The sequence below is a fragment of the Palaemon carinicauda genome, chromosome 3 (assembly GCF_036898095.1).
Source record: "Palaemon carinicauda isolate YSFRI2023 chromosome 3, ASM3689809v2, whole genome shotgun sequence".
NCBI lineage: Eukaryota > Metazoa > Arthropoda > Malacostraca > Decapoda > Palaemonidae > Palaemon > Palaemon carinicauda.
In genome coordinates this window covers 158,572,340-158,587,237 of record NC_090727.1, presented here as the reverse complement: position 1 = coordinate 158,587,237, position 14,898 = coordinate 158,572,340, and the positions used below count along the sequence as shown (strand labels likewise).

At 42.6% G+C, this 14,898-nt stretch overlaps 1 protein-coding gene across 2 annotated transcripts in view; it reads right to left on the bottom strand.

Annotated features, from left to right (window-relative positions):
* The window catches only part of frj (farjavit), a 94,618-nt gene that overhangs the window by 66,233 nt on the left and 13,487 nt on the right, over positions 1–14,898 (bottom strand). For both annotated transcript variants that reach the window (XM_068371048.1, XM_068371049.1), the window contains exons 2-4: positions 12,996–13,122; positions 2,594–2,768; positions 61–215 (exon numbers count right to left, since the gene is read on the bottom strand). In XM_068371048.1, coding sequence (XP_068227149.1) covers positions 61–215; positions 2,594–2,768; positions 12,996–13,122 — 457 coding nt within the window. The remainder of the gene's footprint in view (positions 1–60; positions 216–2,593; positions 2,769–12,995; positions 13,123–14,898) is intronic.

Below are 14,898 nucleotides of genomic sequence, written 5' to 3'. Positions count from 1 at the left end.
GGCAGCACAGTGATAACAATAAAGGTAACTACAACTAAAATACGAAATGTAATTTCCTACCGATAATGGGAAGAAATAAGATGTGATAAGAAATGCCACTGAATACAGTGGGACAACCCAGATCCTTCGTAACATCGCCTGTACGCAATCAAGTCCCCCATCAACAACGGTTCCGTGCAGCATATCCACGTACACTCGATACTTGTAATAGGGACCTGATAAGGATAAAATCTGGGAATCAATACATGTGCCAAACATAATAATATGCAATTTATGCATGCACAAATAACAACAACAATTCAACATGTTCAGATACATTAAAATTCTATATTCAGTACGGAACTTGATAGGTTCCAAGAAGCTGTTTATGGTCGAATTTTGCTAAATTTTGGCCTAGGGTAGACCTAACCCAACTCCCATGCCTACGATTTCCAGTAGGAAAAGTCAACAAATGGTCCTGATACATACGAGTTAAATACCAGGTTACTGCAAATGTTGGTTTGCTTACTAATACCCACGCAAACAAAGAATATATACTGTACTAAAACAAAAATAAAAAAAGCAGAAAACCAAAAGAATTACTTCTTTTCCATACGAAAACCTTCCAATAATCGACCTCGCACAAGACGCAGCACTGCTCCACAGTCATTTGTCAGAAGTCCCGAACAGAGCCGTAGTAGAGAGTAGAGGTCCCTTTTTGTTTTTGTTTCATTTGTTGATGTCGGCTACCCCCCAAAATTGGGGGAAGTGCCTTGGTATATGTTTGTGTATGTACGAGATTATACAATTACAGTGTTTCATTATCGTGTTACAGTGTACAAACTTTTGATATACAGTAATATTAGAGATTTATGACTTCAGTTAAATTTGTGTTTGTATATCTGAAAGTTAGTATGTTGAGGACCTTCTGTACAGTATCTAAAATACTGACATATCCACTCTTCAGAATCAGCTAACTTGAAACAGTGGACAAATCTTCTCACAATGGAACAAGAACCACAAACTTCTTATGATAGAAGAATGTAACTTACTTAAGAATGAAAATTAATTTTTTCCATACAGACCAGTCACTTATTTTGTCCATTTTTTCATTCACAAAATGTCCTTAACAGATACTGTTTTTAAAAAGAAGAATGGCATTAAGTGGGCACTTTGGCTACATACGAAGACTGCATTTTCTAGCATTCAACTTGCCTCATTCTTCATGAAATCTTAAATCATTAAAAACCAATGTGTGTTAACAGAAAAAAAGCAAAAGGTTAGAGGAAGTCCTGGGTCACAATGAAGATCCATTCCTATGATATGTAACTCGAATTTTGATGCAATTCAGAACACACCTACCTGTATATACATTATATGGACTGCACATAATCACCAAAGTCACTCACATATGCCAATGCAGTAGTAAATTATAATCTGGGACATAAACATATATTGACATGGAAACATAACTAGGACTAGAAAAGACATGGAGGACAAATGCAGAATGATAAAATTAAATAGTAACATAAAAATAATACAATTCCTTTATGGGAACTGTGTTTTATCCATGAAATGTTGTAAGTCAAAACCACAATGGTTTCAATAGTTTTAAATAATCTACTTTGCTGATTATCCCCAATATCATCCTACAATTTTGTTGTACTTTCCCTTAACGTTATACTTTCTACCAGAATTCCCATTAAGTCCAGGTCTTCATTCACGCAAATTATCTATAATTTACTAGGTATCCCCAATAGTCTTCATTCTGCCAATTGCATGTCTACTATCAACCAAAATCTATCTGCAATTTTCGTAACACTTTACTATCTCAATCTCCTATACCTCGGCAAATAGACATCACAGCTTTTGCAAAGTGCCTCATTTGTCATATGATCTTCCAACAGCATTTTTTATAATCTTAGCATTATCTTAATATCTTATCCATTTAATTTGCTAGTGCTTCATACTATGTGAAACATCCCAGAATTTGTATATTATATAAAATCACATGAAAAATGACATCACAATTATATTTACCATAATCCTTGAATTGAGTGAAAACAAGAAAACTATGTAAAAATTATTGTATCATAGGTTTATAGTCACTCTAATAACACCTAATATATTTGAAATATAACGTTGACTTATAACAAGTAATTTAATCATGATGTAATTCTGATCCTTAACATCTAACAGGGTTGTTGTGGCCTGATTGGTAACGTCTCTGCCTGGTGTTTGCCAGTCGGGGGTTCGAGTCCCGCTCAGACTCATTAGTGTCTGCAACCTTACCATCCTTGTGAGCTAAGGTTGGGGGTTTGAGGGAGCATATAGGTCTATCTGCTGAGTTATCAGCAGCCACTGCCTGGCCCTCCCTGGTCCTAGCTTGGGTGGAGAGGAGGCTTGGGCGCTGATCATATGTATATATGGTCAGTCTCTAGGGCATTGTCCTGATTGCTAGGGCAATGTCACTGTCCCTTGCCTCTGCCATTCATGAGCAACCTTTAAAAACCTGTATAGGGACAAAACTGACTACAATTCAAAATTAAAGAAGTTTTCCAAAATAAAATATAATAAAAGCTTAAATAGAGTACAAATCATAAACTACCCATACCTGTTAAAACACCAACATAATTGAAGGCATAGTGAAATATGTCTACTGGAGAAGGATCAACTTCTTCATATTTCAATTCGAGCTTCAATTTGGTTTTGATTTCATCATCTTCCTCTTTTTTAAGGAGTCCACGTTTCTTCCAAGTGTCATGAACCTCGTAACAAACTCCAACAAGCTGTGAGAAAAAAAGATATTAGCAAATAATAATCTTAATTCTTAATAACATAAAAATATTGGCCTAACCAAATAAGAGCTTCAAAGTTTTGGTTTAACCATAAGAAACAGAAGAAAAGCAATTCAAACACTTTTATATCTACATAATAGGTCTTCCCTGACATACGATAAACTGATGAAATAATGTGCATGCAACTGACTTGCTAATCCTCCGCTTAGAATAGCAGTACCAAACAATTGGAAATACCCTAATACCCTCTGACTTTCCCTCATTCAACAAACACATAGCCTACACACCATGATCACACAACACAAAGGCTTTAAATAAAGTAGGAGTAGCTATGTCACCAAGAAACACAATGATACTACCTCAAAGGCATAAACACAATCAATGGGAAGAAATAGCTGGTAATAAAAGCATGCCGATGAGGTGATAAATCATAAATTTTCTAAGTAATTTGTATTTTTCTTACCCAGACAAACCTGATTCCTCTAACTAGGGAGATTTATTGAGTGCACACAAGAGTTGGTCCTTGAAGTTGGAAAACAACCTGGTGAGGGTGTGAGGTGAGAAGCCCCATCCTCTTTCCAACAAGAGAGCTTTCATTTTTTATCTTTCGGGCAAGAACCGAGAGGGTTGGTTGAGGTTGGATTAAGGGATTCGGGTTTGTATGGCGAAGAAAAACATTAAAATTTTGTGATTTGTTACTACGTTGTATACAAAAACCTCGTCCTTTAATTAGGGAGACTCACTGCTTGATGCGTTAGAAGTCGCCTGCAACCCAGGCCAGAAAGTTCATTTTCAACCCTGTTGAGAAGCAATGCGATGACCCCCAGCAACCCCCTGTCTGCTTCTCATATGGATGAAAGGCTGCTACCTGGGCTGTACATGCATGCATGTGCCTCATCAAACTGGAGATCCCCTTCCCCAGAAGGGGATGTCAGTTGGAAACAAATACCAAGTATCATGATTAATGTGTTGGTATAAGATCCATTATTCCCCGTTCGTTAAAAATTGGATGGGAGAGATACTTCTTTAAACTTGAAGAATGGAGCTCTGAAGTGATACTTATCGGCATCTGGTCCGATGAGCCCATAATGTTTCGACCTCTTTGTCCCTCAACAGAAGAATGAAGAAGAGCCAGTATTACTACTGATCACTTGAGGCTTACATCTAAACGTTACCATACAAGAGATGCATCGTTGTCTCATGTGGGACCTGGGCTTGTAACACAACTACTCATACAGTCATGCCTCCGTCTTCACCGTTCAGAGATCCGTATAATATCTAAATAACTATTCAAGTATTCGTGGTTATGACTGCTGCATGCAGCCCCACATTTTCAAATAGCCTGCACTTCTATACAACCAACCTTTGGTCCATTTTACTCCCTGCACAATGTAATAATGAAAAACTAACAAATATACATGTCAACATTATAGCATGTAAACTATTCAGTGATAAACCCTTGGCATAAAAAATTCATACATACAGTATGTTTAAGTATGCATCATTTGATATGTAATATAAAATGTACAATGAAAAATATAAATCTGCTTTAGTTATAAAACTCTTCCTCGCGCACACACACACTATGAAAAAGGTATGAGGATTTCTAAATTGAAATATTGTTATTTAATTACCGTTACTTGAATAACTTTATGTTAGAACAATTATTTCAAAGAAGAAAAGAGATATTAGAATTTAAATAAAATAATTCCTTATTTTTTAACAGAAAAATACGCTCTTTAATAAAAAACAAAAAATATTTCAAAATTACCTTCACATCATATGAAATGTGTTCAATTATACTATAGGGTAAAATAAAATTTTGATTCTTTAGAATGAAGCACCATGGTCAAACAGGAAATGAAATTTCCTTTTACTGACATCCAGTTAAGTTACTTTGTAAATCAATCAAAGCAGTCAAACTTTTTTTTTTCTGACTACTGGTTCATATGGGGTGTTCTTTTCCTAAATTGAATAGGAATGAAATGTACATAACAAAACCTATTTTATGTTCTTAGTTTGTGCTGTTTAAAGAAATTTCTTAAAAATAAATTCCAATTTTTCTATTAAGAAATTAGAGAGCAACTGCAGTGAATACATGAACCTCTCACAACGTACTCTGTACACAGAATACAAACCACTTAGCGTTGGGTATGATCTCAGTATGTACCACCCTCACGTATTCCAATATCGTCAGAGACAAGCACTGTAGCTATGTTGATCGAACCTATTTAGATGATGTTTTCCGCTTCAAGTGTTGTAGTAGCAATTTGCTGAAGGCACTGCATTTAGTATGAGACTACTCTAGAAAATGAAAAATTATCCAGTTTTTTACCTTACTAGAAAGTTGGAAATCAGAAGCCATCAGTAGAGCACAACTGAGCGCGAAGAGGTATGACATCAAGATTAAACGACTGCACCATGTGTCGGAGCGTGAGGTGGTAAACACATGGTAGCATGCTAATACAGTACAGTACATAGTAGCGCTCTAATGGGCACGTGAAGATGAGATGACACTCCTGTAAAGGTGCCCAAACACAAACGGGTGAAATGGCCATGATCGCAAACAGATGAGGTGGTGCTCCCATAAAAGCATGCGAGTATATAGCACCATACTAATGTGTAGTAAAACAATAATAAATGCAAGCAAAGTAGCGCGTAACACCTCCATCTTTCTTCATTCTCAGTGAGAGGTTGGGCCACACTGCCTCTCCCACGGGGAGAGAACAGTAGGAGTGACTTATATGCAACTCCAATGGATAGGTCAAGACTAATTGCCCAAAAAGGGATAAAAAGAAGGGCAATATACTTTTTTCCTTCCCACCAGCAGTGTGCGCTAAGTCTGATGTGTTGATCTGCCATTGGCGCTGAGACAAAAGTGCGGCAGATATGAAAGAATAATCTAAGGTTCTCCTTCTATCGAAAGTGAGCAACAATGTTTCATTACTAAGTTATGATATCATCGTTACTATTACACACAAGAAGGAATAAAAAGCAACAGGAATGCTGTTAAAAAGAAAAAAATGTTATTTTCATTAGTAAAATAAATTTTTGAATATACTTACCCGACGATCATGTAGCTGTCAACTCCGTTGCCCGACAGAAATCTACGGTCGGGATACGCCAGCGATCGCTATCCAGGTGGGGGTGTACACAACAGCGCCATCTGTGAGTAGGTACTCAAGTACTTCTTGTCAACAAGAACTCAATTTTCTCCTCGGTCCACTGGTTCTCTATGGGGAGGAAGGTCGGGTTCTTTAATTCATGATCGTCGGGTAAGTATATTCAAAAATTTATTTTACTAATGAAAATAACATTTTTCAATATTAATCTTACCCGACAATCATGTAGCTGATTCACACCCAGGGTGGTGGGTGGAGACCAGCATACATGTTAACAAAGAAGCTAAGTATCCCGTATTTCATTTTATCAGTTATTCAAAATAACAAACATAAAATAAATAAGTACCTGGTAAGGAAGTCGACTTGAACTATTACTCTGCCTTTTTTAAGCACGTCTTCCTTACTGAGCCTAGCGGTCCTCTTAGGATGCTGAACGACTCCTAGGTGCTGAAGTATAAAGGGCTGCAACCCATACTAAAGGACCTCATCACAACCTCTAACCTAGGCGCTTCTCAAGAAAGAATTTGACCACCCGCCAAATCAACCAGGATGCGGAAGGCTTCTTAGCCTTCCGTACAACCCAAAAAACAACAATAAAAAGTATTCAAGAGAAAGGTTAAAAAGGATATGGGATTATGGGAATGTAGTGGCTGAGCCCTCACCTACTACTGCACTCGCTGCTACGAATGGTCCCAGGGTGTAGCAGTTCTCGTAAAGAGACTGGACATCTTTGAGATAGAATGATGCGAACACTGACTTGCTTCTCCAATAGGTTGCATCCATAACACTCTGCAGAGAACGGTTCTGTTTGAAGGCCACTGAAGTAGCGACAGCTCTCACTTCATGTGTCCTTACCTTCAGCAAAGCAAGGTCTTCTTCCTTCAGATGAGAATGTGCTTCTCTAATCAGAAGCCTGATGTAGTAAGAAACTGCGTTCTTAGACATCGGTAGAGAAGGCTTCTTGATAGCACACCATAAAGCTTCTGATTGTCCTCGTAATGGCTTTGACCTTCTTAAATAGTACTTAAGAGCTCTTACTGGGCAAAGTACTCTCTCTAGTTCGTTCCCCACCAAGTTGGACAGGCTTGGGATCTCGAACGACTTAGGCCAAGGACGGGAAGGAAGCTCGTTTTTAGCCAAAAAACCGAGCTGCAAGGAACATGTAGCCGTTTCAGATGTAAAACCTATGTTCCTGCTGAAGGCGTGGATCTCACTTACTCTTTTAGCTGTTGCTAAGCACACGAGGAAAAGAGTTTTTAATGTGAGGTCCTTAAAAGAGGCTGATTGGATCGGTTCAAATCTTGATGACATTAGGAACCTTAAAACCACGTCTAGATTCCAGCCTGGAGTGGACAACCGACGTTCCTTGGAGGTCTCAAAAGACCTAAGGAGGTCCTGAAGATCTTTGTTGGTGGAAAGATCCAAGCCTCTGTGGCGGAATACCGCTGCCAACATACTTCTGTAACCCTTGATCGTAGGAGCTGATAGGGATCTTACGTTCCTTAGATGTAACAGGAAGTCAGCAATCTGGGTTACAGTGGTACTGGTTGAGGAAACTGCAATCGCCTTGCACCAGCTTCGGAAGACTTCCCATTTAGACTGATAGACTCTGAGAGTGGATGTCCTCCTTGCTCTGGCAATCGCTCTGGCTGCCTCCTTCGAAAAGCCTCTAGCTCTTGAGAGTCTTTCGATAGTCTGAAGGCAGTCAGACGAAGAGCGTGGAGGTTTGGGTGTACCTTCTTTACGTGAGGTTGACGCAGAAGGTCCACTCTTAGAGGAAGAGTCCTGGGAACGTCGACTAGCCATTGCAGTACCTCGGTGAACCATTCTCTCGCGGGCCAGAGGGGAGCAACCAACGTCAGCCGTGTCCCTTTGTGAGAGGCGAACTTCTGAAGTACCCTGTTGACAATCTTGAACGGCGGGAACGCATACAGGTCGAGATGGGACCAATCCAGCAGAAAGGCATCCACGTGAACTGCTGCTGGGTCTGGAATCGGAGAACAATACATCGGGAGCCTCTTGGTCATCGAGGTAGCGAATAGATCTATGGTTGGCTGACCCCACAGGGCCCATAGTCTGCTGCAAACATTCTTGTGAAGGGTCCACTCTGTGGGGATGACCTGACCTTTCCGGCTGAGGCGATCTGCCATGACATTCATATCGCCCTGAATGAACCTCGTTACCAGCGAAAGCTTTCGATCTTTTGACCAAATGAGGAGGTCCCTTGCGATCTCGAACAACTTCCTCGAATGAGTCCCTCCCTGCTTGGAGATGTAAGCCAAGGCTGTGGTGTTGTCGGAGTTCACCTCCACCACCTTGTTTAGCTGGAGGGACTTGAAGTTTATCAAGGCCAGATGGACTGCCAACAACTCCTTGCAATTGATGTGAAGTGTCCTTTGCTCCTGATTCCATGTGCCCGAGCATTCCTGTCCGTCCAGTGTCGCACCCCAGCCCGTGTCTGATGCGTCCGAGAAGAGACGGTGGTCGGGGGTCTGAACAGCCAATGGTAGACCTTCCTTGAGAAGAATGCTGTTCTTCCACCACGTTAGAGTAGACCTCATCTCTTCGGAAACAGGAACTGAGACCGCCTCTAGCGTCATGTCCTTTATCCAGTGAGAAGCTAGATGATACTGAAGGGGGCGGAGGTGGAGTCTCCCTAACTCGATGAATTGGGCCAGCGATGAAAGTGTCCCTGTTAGACTCATCCACTGCCTGACTGAACATCGGTTCCTTCTCAGCATGCTCTGGATGCATTCTAGGGCTTGATTGATCCTTGGGGCCGACGGAAAAGCCCGAAAAGCTCGACTCTGAATCTCCATACCGAGATAGACAATGGTCTGGGATGGGACGAGCTGGGACTTCTCTAAATTGACCAGGAGGCCCAGTTCCTTGGTCAGATCCATAGTCCATCTGAGATTCTCCAGACAGCGACGACTTGTTGGAGCTCTTAAAAGCCAGTCGTCTAAATAGAGGGAGGCTCTGATGTCTGCCAAGTGAAGGAATTTCGCAATATTCCTCATCAGTCTGGTAAACACAAGAGGTGCCGTGCTTAGGCCAAAGCACAGGGCTTGGAACTGGTACACAACCTTTCCAAAGACGAACCTTAGGAAAGGTTGGGAGTCTGGATGGATGGGGACGTGAAAGTACGCGTCTTTCAGGTCTAACGAGACCATCCAGTCCTCCTGCCTGACCGCCGCTAGGACCGACTTCGTCGTCTCCATCGTGAACGTCTGCTTGGTGACAAAAGCATTGAGAGCACTGACGTCCAGCACCGGTCTCCAACCTCCTGTCTTCTTCGCTACCAGGAAGAGACGGTTGTAGAAGCCCGGGGATTGATGGTCCCGGACTATGACTACCGCTTCCTTTTGTAGCAAGAGCGACACCTCTTGTTGCAACGCTAGCCTCTTGTCCTTCTCCTTGTAGTTGGGAGAGAGGTTGATGGGAGATGTAGCTAGAGGGGGACTGCGGCAGAACGGAATTCTGTATCCCTCCCTTAGCCACTTCACAGACTGAGCGTCTGCACCTCTGCTCTCCCAAGCTTGCCAGAAGGTCTTGAGTCTGGCCCCCACTGCTGTCTGGAGAGGAAGGAAGTCAGAACTTGCCTTTTGCGGACTTGGAACCCTTCTTGGATTTGCCACGGTAACTGTCGGCACGGGTACCTCCTCTGCTGGAGGTTCTACCACGAAAGGGCGGGATGAACCGAGTAGCAGGAGTGTCTACTGCTGCAGGGCGGAAGGGTCTAGGCACGGAAGGTAAGGGTTTAGCCTTACGTGCAGAAGATGCCATCAGATCATGGGTATCCTTCTGGATGAGAGAGGCAGCCATCCCCTTAATCAGCTCCTCCGGAAACAGACACTTGGAGAGAGGAGCGAACAACAACTCTGACCATAAGAAGGAGCAAAGATGTTCTCTCTTCTTGAGCACTCCTGACACGTACGAAGCCGCAAGTTCACCGGACCCATCCCGAATGGCTTTGTCCATGCAAGACATGATCAGCATGGCAGAGTCCCTATCTGAAGGGGAAGTCTTCCTGCTTAAGGCTCCCAAACACCAATCGAGGAAGTTGAAGATCTCGAAGGCACGAAAGACTCCCTTCAACAGATGATCCATATCAGAAAAGGACCAGCAGATCTTCGATCGTCTCATAGCCAACCTGCGGGGAGAGTCAACCAGACTTGAGAAGTCGCCCTGGGCAGAGGCAGGAACTCCCAAGCCGGGTTCCTCTCCCGTGGCATACCAGACGCTCGACTTGGAAGCAAGCTTGGAAGGCGGAAAGATGAATGCAGTCTTTCCCAGTTGCTTCTTGGAATGCAACCATTCTCCCATAACCCTCAAAGCTCTCTTAGATGAACGTGCGAGAACGAGCTTGGTGAAGGCAGGCGCAGCAGACTGCATGCCCAGAGCAAACTCGGAGGGAGGAGAGCGAGGGGTTGCAGACACAAACTGCTCAGGATACAAGTCCCTGAACAAGGCAAGGACTTTACGAAAGTCTAAGGAGGGAGGCGTAGACTTGGGCCCTTCAAAGTCAGAGTGCGGCTCATCCAAGTGTGCAGCTTCGTCATCCGATACTCCATCATCCGAAAGCTGAGTAGGAAGTGGCAAAGGTAGAGCAGAAAGCTGAACGGCTGAATCCGGCAGAACGGGTGCATGCGTAGCTGCGGATCCAACATCATGCCGCTGCTGGTCTGTCTGCGAGCTGGCAACAACAAAAGCAGAGTGTTGGTGCGTGGGAGGGGCTGCGGTGGGTAGCAGAGCATGCTGAATGGTATGCGGAGCATGCTGTATGGTATGCGGCGCATGCCGCATGGGTTGCGGAGAAAGCTGCATAGTGCTGGAACCCGGCAGCTCTACAGCAGCAAGAACATGCGTCTGGCAGGGAGGACTGCGCATCGGTGGTGGAGCTCTCACAGGTGGAAGCAGTGTTAACCTTCTCAGCATGATACTCCTGCATGAATGCCGCAAGCTGAGACTGCATAGTCTGCAGCATGGACCACTTAGGGTCTACCGTGGTTGGAGCAACAACAGACGGAGCAGAGGCCTGTTGTGGAACCACTCTACCTCTCTTGGGAGGTGTGCAGTCATCAGATGACTGCAGCGAGTCCGAACTGACCCAGTGGCTACACCTGGGCCGTTGGACTCGCTCGGAAGGGACCTTACGTTTGAGCGGTCGTGAGACCTTGGTCCATCGTTTCCTCCTGGAAACTTCTTCCACAGACGAGGAATGTAAGGGCTCATTCGTCTGTTTGTGGATGGGACGATCTTGAACAGATACGTCCGCAACCACTGAGGATACATCCGTGCGCCGATCAAGGCCTGCCGAACCCTTTGGTCCTTCGACATTGCTTCTCCCCTGGGCTTGGGAGCTTGCAAGAGGTCCCGGACTGGGAGGACGACTGGCACGCACAGATGTACCCTCATGCGCAACACTGACACTGACACTTTTCACATCACTAGCACTAACACTTCCCACTGCACTTTTCGCTTTCAGCTCTCTGACATCTGCCAAGAGCTGATTACGGTCATTAGCCAATGACTCCACTCGGTCACCTAGAGCCTGAATGGCACGCAACATATCCGCCATGGATGGCTGAGCACTAGTAGCAGGTTCGGGAGTCACCACCACAGGGGAAGGAAAAGGTTGAGGGGCATGGGGAGAGGAAAAATCCACAGAGCGAGAAGAACTCCTCCTGATTCTCTCCTTCTCTAACCTACGTGCATTTTTGAGGAATTCGTTAAAATCGAATTCCGAAAGCCCAGCACATTCCCCACATCGATCTTCCAATTGACAGGTTTTACCCCTACAATTGAAACAAACGGTGTGAGGATCTAAAGAGGCCTTCGGAAGACGCCTAGCACAAGTCCTAACACTACACTGCCTGTATTTAGGGACTTGAGACTGGTCAGACATCTTGAATTTAGAAGTAGTCAAGGGGGAATTCCAAAATCTAGCAAAGTTCGTTAACAATTAATCCAAATTAATTCCAAAAGCTTGCTAAGCTAATGATAAAGCTTCCTGAATAGCGAAGGCTAAACTCTAGAGTAAATACATCACCAAATCGTGAACAACAACTCCAGAATCAACAGCGTATCCAAGTAGGTCTTGCCGGCGGCACGACAGAGGAAAAATTGAGTTCTTGTTGACAAGAAGTACTTGAGTACCTACTCACAGATGGCGCTGTTGTGTACACCCCCACCTGGATAGCGATCGCTGGCGTATCCCGACCGTAGATTTCTGTCGGGCAACGGAGTTGACAGCTACATGATCGTCGGGTAAGATTAATATTGAAAAATGTAAATTGGCAGAAACTACACAAGAAGGAATAAAAAGCAACAGGAATGCTGTTAAACAGAAAAAAAATGTAAATTGGGAGAAATTCTCAGTGAGTTGCAGTTATTGGTAAAATGGCAAACCCTTTCATCCTCCTTCAATTCCCTCATTTACACTGAACTTCTAATCATAGACGAGAAGAAAATAAACAGTCAATTAATGGCACGGGAAAAAGCCTATATTCTTCGCAGGCTGAAAACAAAGTGGCTAGTCAGTGTTCTGGGTAGTGGGCAGGGCTTACTACCACTAGCCAGTATCTACAGAAAATTGATTAAAAATTTTAACAGCCAAAGTTCAAGCAAAGACGAAAGCATACTGTACTCCTATTAAAGGACGAGGATTAGTATTCGTGTAGGAACAGAGGAGAATTAATCTATTTCCTCAATTTACAAATATTGAAGAGGTGAAGAACCAGATATTTCCCAAATATTAATCTACAATAAAACAAAACTTCCTCTTAAATATTAAATCAGTTCCATGTATATTATATAAAGAAAATTTGTCTATGGATATATCTGAGTAAGGGGATTGAAATTCTTACACCTGCAAACAATCATACTATCATGCTACTACCTTTTATCACATATTATTATTATCATTACTTGCTAAGCTACAACCCAAGTTGAAAAAGCAGGATACCCGAGGGCTCCAACAGGGAAAATAGCCCAGTGAGGAAAGGAAATAAGGAAACCATAAGAGAAGCAATTAACAATTAAAATAAAATATTTTAAGAATGTCAACAGAAAACATATAAAACATTTGAAATACCTTGAGTGTAATCATCATTAATATGGCATTTGTATGAGCTGGGGGCATTTCCAATCCAACGTAGTGACATACTCTAAAGAAGAACAGATACGAAAAGCTCCAAAAGAAACTGACAATGTGGCACAAACTGTGAAGAAAAATATAAGAAAACATTTAGTTTATAAATTTAGTAACAACAATTATCAAAGATATTGTAATTTGTATTCTATCTAACTACCATACATAAACCTAAGTTTTTTTTTTTTGTAGGAAATCACTCAGCATATGCGCTATAACAGCTGCTGAAACTCAACAACATAATTAGTGAAAAATTAGTCCAAAAGTAGTCTTGGTGACTGGAAATTCTTTCCATACGTTATTTCAGTTACCCCCGTTATTCCATTTTCTATTTTTTATCTATTATTCCACAAGTTTTGTGCACCCATTTTTCTTTTGTTTCCTTTGTAACCTTTATTAGTTATACAGTACTTTTAATATTCATTTGTTAGTGTATTCATCATTACCCTGTACTGCTTTACCTTTCATTTTCTAACTCCTCATTAGATCATTTTATTTCAACTTCTTGAGCTCCCGTGTGTGGATTTTCTCGTTGCAAATTGCTGATGATTTGAAAAAAATCCTCATGGAGCATTGGATGTTTAACCGTTATTGATTTGTGTTTTAGTTACTCGTTAATTTCTTATAATTATTTACATCTTTGTACCTATTTATACTTCTGTTTAGCTAGGATTGTTGACTGTATCAGCCGCTGAATGCCACTTAATTCCTATATATCTAATTTTATATGCCAGACTATATGATTTCTTTGTAATCACTTTCCCCTGGAGCTGCAAGAACACTCCTTGTACTTATATAAGCACCATTCAGCACCTATGGAAAAAAAGGAAAGAATCACTCGCCTAGTACGACGCCTTAACAGCTTAGTTGACTACGAGACCCAGAAAAGTTAAGATGTGCCGAATCTATCCTTAAGAGGCCTACTTGACTGCCACTCTTCAAGTGGGCTAGATGTCCCGAATTTAGTCTCATTTTAACCGACGGCACTTTGCTGTCCCACTTACGCACAACTATTCATGGGACAGACATATCCCGAATTTAGCTCCATTCAACAGGCCCAATCAGACATTTCAATTCACACTAGAATAATGCATACTGTCCCTGACGTAACCCTGTAGGACTTGTGGTCCTTAATATGACAAATTTGAAGATAATTTGTATTTTTCCTAACCATACAAACCTTAGCTATTTACATTGGGTTTACCTTTTAGCGCAGCCGAAATGACGAGCCAATAGTTTTAACGAGGGTTAATTACCCCCGCGCTAGTTAGCGGGGGGTAGGGGAAGGGTAGCTTGCTTACCCCCCCCCCCACACACACACACCGGTGATTTGCTTCACTTCACTTAGAGGTAGGACTTGACTTGGGGGCCAGGGATGGCGGGCAAATATGTGTAAATAGCTAAGGTTTGTATGGTTAGGAAAAATACAAATTATCTTCGAATTTGTCATTTGTTCCGTAACCGAAATACAAACCACGCTATTTACATTGGGCGACTTACCCCTTAGGAAGAGTGGAAAGTCCCCAGCCTTACTGACTTCGGCTTTGCCCGGGGGCTCAATCCCTCAGTGAGCAGCACTTGAGAAAAGGAGCCCCTGCACCTCAAATGAGTGTGTGGAGGAAAGTGTGACTCGTCCTATGAAGTTGACCTTGAGACCTTTAGATAGGAATCTAGGATAGGACGTTCCCAATACCACCTCGTCAAGGTATGGGGGACGCAACAGTATTAAGCTTAATACTAGGAGCACAAAGAAGCATGGGTTACCTGCAGAGGTCGAGGTCAGCTATGCGAGGACCAGGATGCTGCTTCCCCAAGAGAGGGGAGAATGAAGAAAGAAGTAAGGGTC